We start from the raw sequence: 13,925 nt of genomic DNA, 5'->3' as shown, positions 1-13,925 counted from the left end.
TTTTGCATGATCCTGCTTTGGAAGACCTGACCAATACCTTTCAAGGGGCGTTTTCTGTAAAATACAATCAACCGATACATGATCATTAACAGTAATTTCATTACACAGAGTGAACAGCGTAATACCACAAGTATGCCAGCACCTGCTTTTAGTAATCTTATTACTCCAGTGGGAGTACTATTACAGGAAACGTGTTACTGCCCACAATTTGTGTGCATCAGTGCCTGCCTGCAATCACGCACCATTCTGTTTTGATGGCCAAATAAGCAGTTTCGCCATTGGAATCATAAGGCACTTGTTAACCGTTATTAGGGCCGATTGTACAGCACATTACTAAAATTAATCCCATGAAGGTTGGCATTCACATAAATCGGCGTGGTGCGGTCGGAGGTGTTTAATTCCTAAATTAAGTGGCGCTTATTTGTAAGGCAGAGCTTAAACGAATGGTCACGTCTCACGGGAGACGTATGTCCCCTAATTGAATTAAACAATTTATCTGCGTAATAGAGGGGGCAGCGGCGTTGAGAGGCTATTGCAGATGGGTGGGAAGCCAGGAGGGGAGGTATTGCATTGGATAGCACCCTTGGGACCCACAGTCAGTCATGCACTGACCACTTATATCATTGGGAGATTGTGTTGGTATAATGACCACCAGCTTGTAGCCTGCATGGAGCTTTGGAATTGACCACACGATTGTGAGTTCAATCCTGGCCAGGGTTGACTTAACCTTATATCAATAATCATTATCAACTGAGCCTAATTGATGTGAACTGATGAGGTTGTACTTTTGCAAAAGCAACATGACAGTTGTCCAAATAAACTAACCCCTCCTACGAACATGGAATTTGCATCACTGGTTTCTGACTCTAAAGTATTCTTGAATCATCTGTGCAGTGCTTTAAGTATTATCCGCTCGTATTTGTGGATTTTCTCCAGATCCTCTGGCTTCCTTTTACATGCCAATCATTTATTTAATTTGCCAAACATCCCAGTACAGGACCCTCCTGAAAAGAGCAGTCTGAATCAGTGAGGCTTTCCTTGATTAAAAGAGGCATTATTATCATACATGACACTTGAGACTATATGTGTTACGTTTTACAATATTATTAATATAATTAACTAATTTAGAGTGAAATTCAGTGCAGCTCTTAAACTGGGAACTGTTTAAGCCATTAATTTGTTAACGTGACATTGTTTTTGTATAAAAACGTAGACAACCCTTTAGAGTGAATTGAACTAGATCCTACACAATGCAACCATTACATGCCAACTGACATGGATTTGCGATTTACGTGCTGTAAATTGTATTTTATTACTAGCATCAACCTTTGATAATCTGTAATTTGTTACTCAACACTTTGAGAAGTATGCTAGCCCTGCATAGAACATCATTTTCTGAGTATTCTACATGTGGGAGGTAGCCAAAGTGCTCTGATAATGTCCACATATTCAAAGGGGATAATACTCAAAATGCAAACAGACCCATTTTGTGGACTACCATCTGGCGACCCTCACAGGACAGCATGTTAGTAGTATCACACGTGACAATATTTCAGCGTTCCACAAACCTCACCTCGAAAGCGCTGGATTACAGATGAGCACTGAAAACAGAAAGGGAACGTGGGCTAAGTGAAGTTGCGATAAATTCAAATGGCAGAGGTGAGCATTTGGGGGGTGGAACGCACGAGACAACAATGCACGAGCCCTTTCCTGAATCAACTAACTTCCAAAGACCAAAACCATAGCCAACTTGCCAATCAGTCAATAGTTTTACTCCTCCCATCGATGATAACTCTAACTAGCAACACACTACCACTCCCATTTACGATAACCAACTAGCTAATCGGCCAATAGCACTAGCACCCCCACTAACAAAACCCCTATCACCAAGCACACATTTATCACTTCGTCTTTTCAGGGTTTGTGTGAATAGCGCCACCATGTCTGCTTATAATAAGCAGGTTTATTTTTCCATATAGCAGTTTTCACTCCAGTGGCAGATGTAATAGCTCATTATCACAAATGAATCCCGAGGCATACAACTAAAATAAACTGTTGACACGTATTTGCTAAAACAATCATTGGGCATAAGCCTATGGTAAATATCCCACTTATCATTGGGACAAGTTCATGAATAAAATAAAAACCACCACGGTGGACTTCCCACGAAGTAATACCTATTTAATCAATATCAGGTGGATGAAGTACTGAGTCGATTCCCAACATCCACTGGTTTTATGGTCCCAAATGTATTTATTTTTTGGGCTTTTACCTTACTACGGTGAAAGATAACCACTGAGTCAGCCCATCTCACCGGCTACATGGTATACCTTCATATTGATCATAGTGATTTACAGCACTCGGTATATTTACTGCCAATATCATCTATTATTTTGTCTACCTACGTGACTTTACCGAAAGAACCAAAGAGTATGTATTCCTGCAGTCACAAAAGCTTCAAATCTAGACTTATATTATCATTCGCCACGGGTAACTTATTACTCGCCATTGATGTTAGCCGTGGCCAGGAATCGAAAACAAGTTTTTCATCGTGCCGTGTGCTAATCACTGTGCCACCGCCCCACTCATGCTTGTGATTGCCAGATAAAATATGCAAATGTGTCCTCTTGGCACTCCCCCCACAAATGGAACACCCACCCTGCTCTCAGCTTCCCCCTTCCAGCCTTACTCTCCCTTGATGGAGCACCTGCTTGCCACTTGACATCCACTACGGCTATCGTCCACAACCCACGCTCACCTCCTTGGTACAGACGGAATTTCCGACCGTGTCTCACACTAAACGGACGATCAAGTAGATCTGCTGTGTACTGGATAAGGACGTGTGTGCAAGTGGCCAGCGGGTGGCAGGTGAGTTCAGCATCGGAAAAGAATGATGTGAGGGATACTTTGGATTGAGAGATACACAGCACAGACAAGTTGATATGTAGTCAGTATAGTGGAGATAATTTAGATGCAACAAGAATGAGCGAGCATTATTCGAGTCTGAAGACATGAATGCATCGTGGTCTGTAGGAACAGCAATTACTTTGCAGAGGAAGAATATAAAATAAACTTGAGATAAATATTTGTATCGTGAAAAGGTGAAAACATCTCCAACTTACAAGTCGATGCAGCACGAGGACTAACACCTACAATGCAGTATAGCATATATTAAGAATATCGTTTTAAGGTACATCGAGTGGAGGCTTTTGGGTGCAAATTATATTACATTTGAGATAAACATGGCCTTTTTAGCATTCATATGCGTAAACTATTGGGGCACGGGCAGTTAGAAAGCACTTATTAAGGCTACCCAAAGAAAAATACTGATTTTTGTTTGATATCCATCACCATCGACTGATCGAATAAGTGCAGGTTTCAACCACGAATAAGTCCGCAAGAAAAAAAGCATTTTGCACTTACCCTGCATCGACTACTCGAACAAGTGCAATTAGCGAGCACCTATTAAGGCTGTACTCACGCGTTGGCTGCAAGTCCCATCTCAGATGGCCAAGTCGCAGGGATTCCGGATCGAAGCTCTCCTCGCCTCCCCGCCCTCCTCCTCCCGGCGCGGGTCTGCCCCGACGCCCTGCCTGAGCCCCGTGCCGCCCTGCCGCTCCCCCTGCAGCCCGTGCGTGGCTCAGGAACCCTGTGGGACAGTGTATCTTCAGCCCTGCAGCACTTACAGCAGCCAGCACCATGGACAGCACCTCCAGCATCATATCCACCATCAGCAGCAGCAGCAGCATCATGGGATGATGCCCAGGGACACGGGACACCTGCACCAGTCCATGCACTGCGAGCACACGCAGCAGCAGCAGCAGCACGTCCTGCAAGAGCAGCGAACGCTGCCACCGCTCGGTCACAGCTTTGCGAGCGGGGAGGCCGCCTACGCGTGCCGGGCGGCTGGGCCACACCACCTCGTGCACGTGCAGCACAGGGCGGGCCTGGGGGTCGCGTTCCCGGGGCCCGAGGCGAGAGCGCGGGGTGGCCCCAGCGGCTCGGTGTTCCTGGAGGCTTGGCTGCGCGCCTCCGGCACCGCTCTGCTGCTGCCTCCTCTGCCACCCCAGTACCACGGTAATCGGGCGCTCCTCCTCGCACGACGGAGGTCCTGTCACATTGCTGGGAATTGTTGCATGCTGGGTAGATGTATAGTTTAATAGCCTTTGCTTGCAAGGGAAGAAGACCTGGGGTGGTAGACACCGCGTGCAATACTTTGAGTTACTGTAGGTACTCTACTGCCATCATCATTGACAAAAGCTGCCACTGGAACGTGGAATTTCCATCGCTGGTTGAGAGCCGCCAATCGGAACTGGGGCAGTTACACGCTTGTTTGATCTTGGATACACTTTTGTTCTCTTGCCTGTGCCATTGGGCTTCTTCAGTAGAGAGAAAGCAGAATATTGTGACTGGATACTGTCACAACATGCACAGCCCAGCTCCCAACCATTCGGTGACTTTGCATGATTGGGGATTCAGTTTGGTTCAATGATCGACCATATTTTGGTCTCGTTTTTACACGGGTTGTTAAACGTTGAACCCGGTAACCGTTTTCATAAGCGCTAAGCAATTCCAGTTTAATGTTGGTATTGGACTGTAATGCATGCACTAAGTGACACACTTGAACATACAAACCGCACAGCGGTCTAAGTCACCGCGCGGTACATTTTTCCACGTTAATCAGTTAAAACATGGAAGTGTGCAGCCCTGCAATCGCTTGCTCACGCTGATGCCGGCGCACGGACCTCAGCTAGAGGGAGCTATAAAGGGTACTCGCGGGAAGTACCCTGCGTTGCCCGGGCGAAAAATATATTTCAAAACTTCTCTTAAAAACCGTACATATACATACACAGATACGAATCAATTGTGAAAGCCCGGTGGGCCGTTTGTTCATTTCTCCACCAACAAAATTATAAGAGGCTTGCAGAAGTCCAAAAAGTTATAGAAAGTGGAGGGTAAATAGTTGATCTAAAAGGTTTGCGAAAATATATTTACATATATTTACCCCCGCGTAAGTATATATACTTACACACCCTACATACAACAGAGTAAGTATGTATTGACTCTGTAGTTGTATCTACTGACTGTACAGTAGTATCTACTGAGCCAGTAGTAGCTACTGACTGTATAGTAGTATTTACTGACTGTAGCAACTACTGACCGTAGTAGTATCTACTGGCCCTACAGTACTATGTACTGACTATAGTAGTAACTACTGACCGTAGTAGTATATACTGACCTTACAATAGTATCTACCGACTCTATAGTAGAAACTACTAATCTATAGTGGTATCTACTGACTCTATAGTAGTATCCACTGACTATAGTAGTAACTACTAACTCTATAGCAGTATCTACCGACTCTATAGTAGTATCTACTGACTCTATAGCAGTAGCTCCTGACCGTAGTAGTATCTACTGACTGTAGCAGTATTTACTGAGCATGGCGGTTTCTACTGTTTTAGTATCTACTAACTCTATAGTAGTATCTACCAACTCGATAGCAGTATCTACTATCACTACAGCAGTGCATACCGACTGTGGTGGTTCCTGCTACAACTACAGCAGTGCATACCGACTTTGGTGGTGCCTGCTTTCACTACAGCAGTTCATACCGACTGTGGTGGTACCTGCTATCACCGCAGCTGTGCATACCGACTGTGGTGAAACCTGCTTTAACTACAGCAGTGCATACTGACTGGTGGTACCTGCTTTCACCACATGAGTGCATACTGTGGTGGTACCAGCTATGATAACAGCTGTGTCTACTGACTGTGGTGGTACCTGCTATGACAACAGCAGTGCATACTGTGGTGGTAACTTCTATGATTACAGCAGTGCATACTGTGGTGGTACCTGCTTTCACTACATGAGTGCATACTGACTGTGATGGTCCCTGCTATGATTACAGCAGTGCATACTGACTGTGATGGTCCCCGCTATGATTACAGCAGTGTATACTGACTGTGGTGGTACCTGCTATTACAACAGTGCATACTGACTGTGATGGTCCCTACTATTACAACAGTGCATACTGACTGTTATGGTCCCTGCTATGATTACAGCAGTGAATACTGACTGTGGTGGTACCTTCTATGATTACAGCAGTGCATACTGTGGTGGTACCTGCTATGACTACAGCAGCGCATAGCGATTGTGGTTGTACCTGCATTCACTATAGCAGTGCATACTGTGGTACGATCCTGCTAGGACTACAGCAGTGCATACTGACTGTGGTGGAACCTGCTATGACAACAGCAGTGCATACTGACTGAGGCGGTACCTCCTATAATTACAGCAGTGCATACTGACTGTGGTGGTATATGCTATGATGACAGCAGTGCATACTGTGGTGGTAGCTACTATGATTACAGCAGTGCATACTGTGGCACCTGCTTTCACTACAGCAGTGCATACTGACTGTGGTGGTACCTGCTAGGATTAGAGCAGTGCCTCCTGTGGTGGTACCTGCTTTCACTACAGCAGTGCATACTGACTGTGGTGATACCTGCTATAACAGCAGTGCATACTGACTGTGGTGGTACCTGCTATGATTACAGCAGAGCATACGGACTTTAGTGTGAGCAAACTACTAACCTGAGTGGCGTCGTGAGGCCTAGTCCCGTGCAAAGCCCCCAGCCTCGCCTAGATTACCCAGCCGGCCGAGGTGGCACCTTGGCAGGCTGGGGGTGGGGCTTACGGCGTGGTACCTGGCTACTTTTTTTAAAAACATAAACCCCACAGTTTGCGAGCCAAATCCTTTGCAAGTGTGCGCACACACAGACAGACAAAAAATGACGCTTATAGGTAAGAAGAAAGATATTTAGCCGACTCGTTCACGCTTGCCAGATGTCTTGGAAGAGCTGGGAGTTTCAACGTTATCCCACTAATTAAATAGTGCTACGTACTTAGACCCACCCATACTGGACGTGTGAAAAAGAGCTTCACAGCTTATTGGATTCCTCCACTCTAAGTAAAGATTCGGATTCTAATAAACTGCCCAGTGCACAGAGGCGCAGGGGATGGGGTTTAAGACACGTGCCTCATTCAACTGCCGCGCGGACGGGGGAGATGGAACCTGCAGCCTCTTGCTTGCAAGTCCAGTGTGACAACCATTCAACATCTGGCAGCTCCCTTCGTTTCTCATTTTTTGTTAAAAAGGTAAATAACCCTCAGTTTTTATAGTATAATTTCTGAAGTTTCACTTGTTTTTGTGTCGTTCCTATATTTGCCACCATATTAGCATGCGAGTTTGATGTGAGAGTTAGAGCGATCCACTCCCATTTAATAGGCTGCTGATAAAAATCCAGTCTCTACAATTGTGATTGCTGTCTGGTGTAGAGCGGTCCCGTCCATCCTCCAATACCTTGCAGATCTCAAGTAGCATAAACCATCACGCAAACTCGATTTCCTCACAGCAGCAGCTTTTGGCAGGCCATCGAACAGATGGTCACCGCATTGCACGCTTTCAGATGCGCTTCCATGGCCGTCTGGAAACCTCTTCCTTCCGATCTTATAAAGCCACTAAAACGATGCACGTTTAAACCTAGATTGAAAACTAATTTCTTTAGAACTGCTTTTGGTTTAGTTCGTTGTCCTTCACCTGCAATTAGTGTGGTTGGCTACATTCTCTTCTTCCTAGCGTTGTTCCCGCTGTGGCGCAGGGTCCGCTTTTCGGCATTGTCTTCTCCATTTGGCTCGGTCCAGGGCATCTTCAGGGGATGCGTTGACCGTCTTCATGTCTTCCTTTATTCGGTCAATCCATCTCTTCTTCGGACGTCCGCGTGGACGGCGGCCCTCTGGCTCAATACGCACGGCAGTCTTGGCCACTGATGACTCTTCACTTCGCATCACATGGCCGTACCACCGAAGTCTTGCCTCAAGCATCTTGTCCGCAATGGGGGCCACACCAAGTCGCTTCCGAACGTCTTCGTTCCTGACACGATCCCATCGAGTGAGCCCGAGGCTCCATCTGAGCATCCTCATCTCCATGGTGTGGAGAGCTTGTTCGTGTACAGTTGTGGCTGGCCAGCACTCGGATCCATAGAGTGCCACCGGTCGGACGATGGTCTTGTATATTTTTCCCTTCAGCCTATCCGGCATTTTCCGATCACAGAGGACTCCGGTGACTTGCCTCCATTTCATCCACGCCGCATTGACTCGTGACCTCACATCAGTCGTGATGCTACCATCTGAGCTGATGGTGGAGCCCAGGTACTTAAAGTCCGTCACTTTCTTCAGATCTTCTCCGTCAATACTGATGGTGCCGTCGGTTTGGGGGCCACACTCCATATACTCCGTCTTTTTGATGTTGAACCTCATCCCGTTTTCGTCCAAACGTTCCTTCCACAGGCGCGTTTGTCTTTCCACTTCTCCTCTCTCTTCATCTGAGAGGAGGACGTCATCCGCGTAGAGAATTGACCATGGAAGGGGCGTGTGCAGGTTGGCAGTGATCGTGTCCATGCACAGGATAAACAGGAGTGGTGACAGGGCCGATCCTTGGTGCACTCCAACGCTGATGGGAAATGGCGGTGATATGCCCACTGCACACCTGACTGCACTGGTGACGTTCTTGTATAGGAGTTGCACCCAATGCACGTAGGTTTCAGGGACTCCATGGGATCGAAGCGAGTGCCAGATGAGGTCGTGGGGGACCCTGTCAAATGCCTTTTCAAGGTCGAGGAACGACACGTGCACAGCTTTGTTCTTCTCTCTGTGCCTCTCCAGCAGGAGCCTCGCCGCGAATATGGCGTCCGTAGTGCCACATCCTTTGACGAAGCCGCATTGGTTGGGTGATAGGGTGATGATGTTTCTAATCCTCGTGTCCAAAACTCGCTCAAAGATCTTCATCGCATGACACAGGAGCCTGATTGGCCTGTAATTCGAGCATTCTGCCACGTCCCCTTTACCCTTCCAAATTGGAACCGTCGTGCTGGTCGACCAGGCTTCTGGGACCTCACTGGTGCTCGTGATGGTGCTGAAGAGCTGGGTAAGGAGGGCAGCACCCTGCCTGCCAAGGATCTTCCAGGCCTCAGCAGGGATATCGTCCGGGCCAGTCGCTTTCCCATTCTTAATTCTCTTGATAGCTTGTTCCACTTCGGTGATGGTGATAGGTGAAACCGGACCGAGGACGTGTTCAGCGCTAATAATAGGTGGGTGGGGAAATTCCTGGTTGCAGATTCCAGAGAAGTAGTCGCTCCAGCGTTGAAGGATGGCGGGCGGGTCTCTGAGAGCGCTGTGATTCTCATCCTTTATGCATTTGACCTGACCAATATCCTGAGTCGAACGATGGCGCGCCTCGATAGATCTTATTGGCACCTTCTGGGGTGTCCAGTTCGACATACAGTTGGTCGTATTGAGCTAATTTCACCGCTGCAACTACTCGCTTCGCTGCCGATTTGCAGTTTCTGTAATGTTGGTAATCCAGATCTGCGAGCGTTTGGCGCCACTTCTTGAAAGCTAGCTTCTTCTCTTTCACTGCTAGCTGAACTTCTTCGTTCCACCACCATATTTGCTTGTCAATGAAGTGTTTTCCCGGCTTAGTTAGCCCCAGTGCTTCCGTTGCTGCTGTGCACAGTTGGCCGGCGAGATCTTCCCAAATCGCATTCGCCGGTCGGTTGGTGTTCACGTCAATCTGATTAAAGGCAACTCTCAGCTGATCCTTGCATTCCTTCATCCGCCACCACTTAATTCGCTGCTGTCCAGTTGTTGGTGGGCGATGTCGCTGGCCAATGTCCATTTTTATGTCCATGACCAGGATGCGATGTTGTGGGGCGATGTTGTCCGATGGTATGACTTTAGTGTTTGTCACCGTTTTCAGCTTATCCCGCTTGACAAGCCAGTAATCAATTTGAGTTGATCTCCCACCACTGGCGTACGTAATGAGATGGGACGGTCTCTTCTTGAAGAAGGTGTTGGCGAGGACAAGATCATGGGCTTCCGCAAAGTCCAGGGCTCGGTTTCCCTCATCGTTCCGGGTACCATATCCTTGGCCACCATGGTTTCGAGGGTATCCATCCCAGGCGCTTCCAACGTATCCATTTAGGTCTCCACCAATTACTAACTGCTCTTCTCCATTTATCGATTGCATGTGTCCATCAAATTGTTCCCAAAATTCCTCCTTGGTATCTGCTGGGCAGCCGGGCTGCGGCGCATAACAAGATACCACCCGGAGGCATAGGTCGTTTGAGTCGATTTCGATGGACATGAGGCGGTCGGAAACACGGTGGACGGCCACGACGTTGTCTCGTAGATTTTGGCTGACTGCGATTCCAACGCCGTTCTTGGTGTTTCTTTCACCGTTGTAGAACAGTTTGTATCCTTCTCCAATCTCCCTGGCCTTTGCTCCACTCCACTTCGTTTCTTGGATGCATACGATGTCGATACGACGGGCCTTTAGGGTTGGCTACATACGCTACGAAATAAGTTCAACATACGCATTCCTGCGGAGGAAGCTGGTAGGAACGTTGGGTTGCTCGGTCAATGGCCAGGGTCAACGGTGGCGTGGTGTATTCCGCAAATATTGCCGACTGTAAGGGCCGGCACAAGCCGGCGTGAGTAGGTTAAACGTTGAGTTTTATAAGGGCACCACGGGGTGACCAGCCCCTCCCCACCCAGCCCGTGACCAGCCCCTCCCCACCCAGCCCGTGACCAGCCCCTCCCCACCCAGCCCGTGACCAGCCCCTCCCCACCCAGCCCGTGACCAGCCCCTCCCCACCCAGCCCGTGACCAGCCCCTCCCCACCCAGCCCGTGACCAGCCCCTCCCCACCCAGCCCGTGACCAGCCCCTCCCCACCCAGCCCGTGACCAGCCCCTCCCCACCCAGCCCGTGACCAGCCCCTCCCCACCCAGCCCGTGACCAGCCCCTCCCCACCCAGCCCGTGACCAGCCCCTCCCCACCCAGCCCGTGACCAGCCCCTCCCCACCCAGCCCGTGACCAGCCCCTCCCCACCCAGCCCCACCCCTCCCAGCCCCACCCCTCCCATTTTTGGATGCACGAAAGACGGACACAATCTCCTGTGGGCTGGTGTAACCAGGAGGTTCCTACCAGTATAACTACACGTGTGCCCGTGCCGTAGGAGCGATGGCAGTGACCGGTAAATGCAGGCGGCCCCGCACGGCCTTCAGCAGCCAGCAACTCCTGGAGCTCGAGCGACACTTCAGCCGCCAGCGCTACCTGTCCCGCCCGCAGAGATTCCAAGTGGCCTCGGCGCTCATGCTCACAGAAACACAGGTGTGTCGCAATGTCCTCCTCTAGCCGTCCAACGATTCGTAATGGCTATAATATTGTGTCCACACTGAATGGATGGGGGCCTTGTAAATGGAGGTGGGTGTCCGAGGGAAACCGAGAGAGCGGTAGAGATGGAGAAATGTGGAGTGATATGAACACTGAAACAGAGACACACGCAGAGGATTAAGAGAGATGGGCACAGACATTGAGGAATATGGTTTGGGAGACGGAGCGAAAAGCAGAGATGCAGGAAGATGCACAAAAACAGCCAGAGACATGAAATATCGGTGAAAGATATGGGAGACTCGAGACAAATGGGGACTTGAATACAAAACGGACGTAAAGTGCACGAGATGGACAGAAACGGAGACGAATGAATTTTATTTTTTTACAGCGTGTGGACCCTTTTCATGCGTTACATGTAAAAAAATTGTTAACCAAGTGCTTTATATGTTGGCCATAGTTATTTGACCATACGTCACCACATTGGACAGTGCAGGTGGTTAAGGGCCCAGCACCGTTCAGCAATTACTCGCCACTAATGTTGGCCACTCGGTCAAAAATCGGACTCCGATTACGGGGTTTAAATCACACACTCGGACCTAAAAACTTGCGCAAACCAATACATTTAACTAGAAACATTGGAAAGGAGGGGATACTACGCAAGTTTGCAGAGTAGCAATAGGCAAATGTCTACAACTTTGTGAGCATCATGGCAAATTAAATAACCTTGGATAGTTGGTTTAGATTTTTTCTCGGCCTGTACGGAAAGACTTGGAGCAGACCCTGGTATAAAGAGCTGAACCATCAATAGCTGGCAGTGGACCGCCATAAAATCCGGCGGAAGGAATTTTCAGAGAAACAAAACGGTGAGAAACAATTGCATAACCATGATTTATCAAGGGTAAGAGTATTTCCGTGGATAACAGCGCATCAAAACGGTGTGCACCACTGGTTCTCACTTCCAAAAGCTATATGTACAATAACCAGCAACAAAGTGTTTTTGACCTTGCCTCAGATTAGTACGGTTGGCTAAATAAATGGTGCAAAAGTAGTTATACATTAGATAACAAAATGTGATTAAAACAGCAACTGTATGCACAATGAATTGCAGGTGAAGATCTGGTTCCAGAATCGAAGAATGAAGTGGAAACGTGGCAAAGGTGGGCAGCTGCAGGAGAAGCAAAGCTTGGGGCCAGCGCGGAGCGGGCAGGCTGGGCGACCTGCTCCAGCTGCTGCCTCCGCCATCACCACGGGACCAGGGGCAAGCAAGGAGCCAGATCGGACCAGCATACCCGAGTAGAATTATTCAACGCGAGAGCTGCGTTTGTCCAAAAGCCTTGGAACAAAAGATATTACCCGTCTGAAAAAAAGGTCGAGTTTAAAGGTTGTTCAGCTCCGTTAGTCTTTGAAGTTCTCGCCTCAGCATGTTGGGCTTAATTATGCATTGGCAATCGGTCCCTTTTGGTCCAGTGTCGGTAAAACAATGTAATTTATCACCAACACTAGAGCAGAAAATCACGGTGATGTGTAGCAAGGGTGACAAGCGTATTAAATAGAAGTACATTCAAGAGAGGGTAGCAACTACTAACATTGGACCGAGTTGAAATGTATTACTTTTACACGGAACCGTTTACAGATAGATGTACATGCCTGTATGCAATAAGCCACGTGTACCATTCATCATGTTAAGACACCAAGGCAACAGTTAAATGCATTGCTAATGTACGTGTGCATGTGTTATTAAAATTAATGCCAGTGTAGTGAACAAGTGGTTTAAACTTTGGAAGAAAGGTGTTTGATGTTGGGAACACAATTACGTTGCAGTCGCCACAAATTTGGCGATTTTATGCTGAAAATTGGCCAAAGATTAAGTAAAAAACACATTCCTGCGGAGGGAGCTGGTAGGAACGTTGGGTTGCCCGGTAAATGGCCAGGGTCAACGGCGGTGTGGTGTATTCCGCAAATATGCACGACTGAGGGTGGGCACAAGCCGGCATGAGTAGGTTAAACGTTGAGTTTTATAAGGGCACCACGGGGTGACCACCCAGCCCCACCCATTTTTGGATGCACAACGGACGGACACAATTCCGTGGGCTGGTGTAACCAGGAGGTTCCTACCAGTAACACGCTACCTACACCTAGACCACACGTAAATGCCCTAATTTTCAGAACCTGAGGGTCAAGCATGGGATTGCTTGGATGGATAGCCTAGATAAAAAGAAACTCGTGCAATTGGTGTTGTGGGCAGTAGAGAGCAGTACAACATCCAAGTTATGCACTTTCCACCCACGTTGAATATCCAACCATTTATTATGCTTGTTCACAAAGGGAAGCCTCCCGACTTTCAATAAAGGATATTGCCAAGTTTGTGCAGGGGGTGGGGGCGACTATTGCTATGTACAGGCGTCTTTCTTAACGAGTGGAGATACGAAAATTGCTTAAGTAAAAATTAGTTGAAATGATCGTTTTCTCATCGACCTCATTAAAAACAGTTAGGTTTTGAACCAAAAATGGTTCACTCTTCTTGAACAGCTTTAACATGAGAGAATCAAACATTTTAGCAAAACATTTGAAATACCACACGAAGAACCAGTGCTTGCAGGAACCAGTCTTAGGCGTCTACAATGAATTTGCTCGTTTTGAACGAATTTGGCCCAAATTAAAATTGCTTCTTCAAACAAATTATTATATA

At 47.9% G+C, this 13,925-nt stretch overlaps 1 protein-coding gene across 1 annotated transcript; it reads left to right on the top strand.

Moving 5' to 3' along the window:
• Nucleotides 1-2,728: 2,728 nt before the first annotated feature.
• Nucleotides 2,729-12,898, top strand: LOC133344915 (motor neuron and pancreas homeobox protein 1-like). Its single transcript, XM_061555250.1, has 4 exons — nucleotides 2,729-2,868; nucleotides 3,496-4,077; nucleotides 11,079-11,233; nucleotides 12,345-12,898. Exons 2-4 carry the CDS (start codon nucleotides 3,507-3,509, stop codon nucleotides 12,531-12,533), a joined length of 915 nt encoding a protein of 304 aa, XP_061411234.1. The 5' UTR covers nucleotides 2,729-2,868; nucleotides 3,496-3,506; the 3' UTR covers nucleotides 12,534-12,898.
• Nucleotides 12,899-13,925: the final 1,027 nt, after the last annotated feature.

The sequence above is a fragment of the Lethenteron reissneri genome, chromosome 20 (assembly GCF_015708825.2).
Source record: "Lethenteron reissneri isolate LAM-NWPU_2019-01 chromosome 20, ASM1570882v1, whole genome shotgun sequence".
In the NCBI taxonomy this organism is placed as follows: Eukaryota; Metazoa; Chordata; class Hyperoartia; order Petromyzontiformes; family Petromyzontidae; genus Lethenteron; species Lethenteron reissneri.
This window is presented reverse-complemented; position numbering and strand designations above follow the sequence as displayed.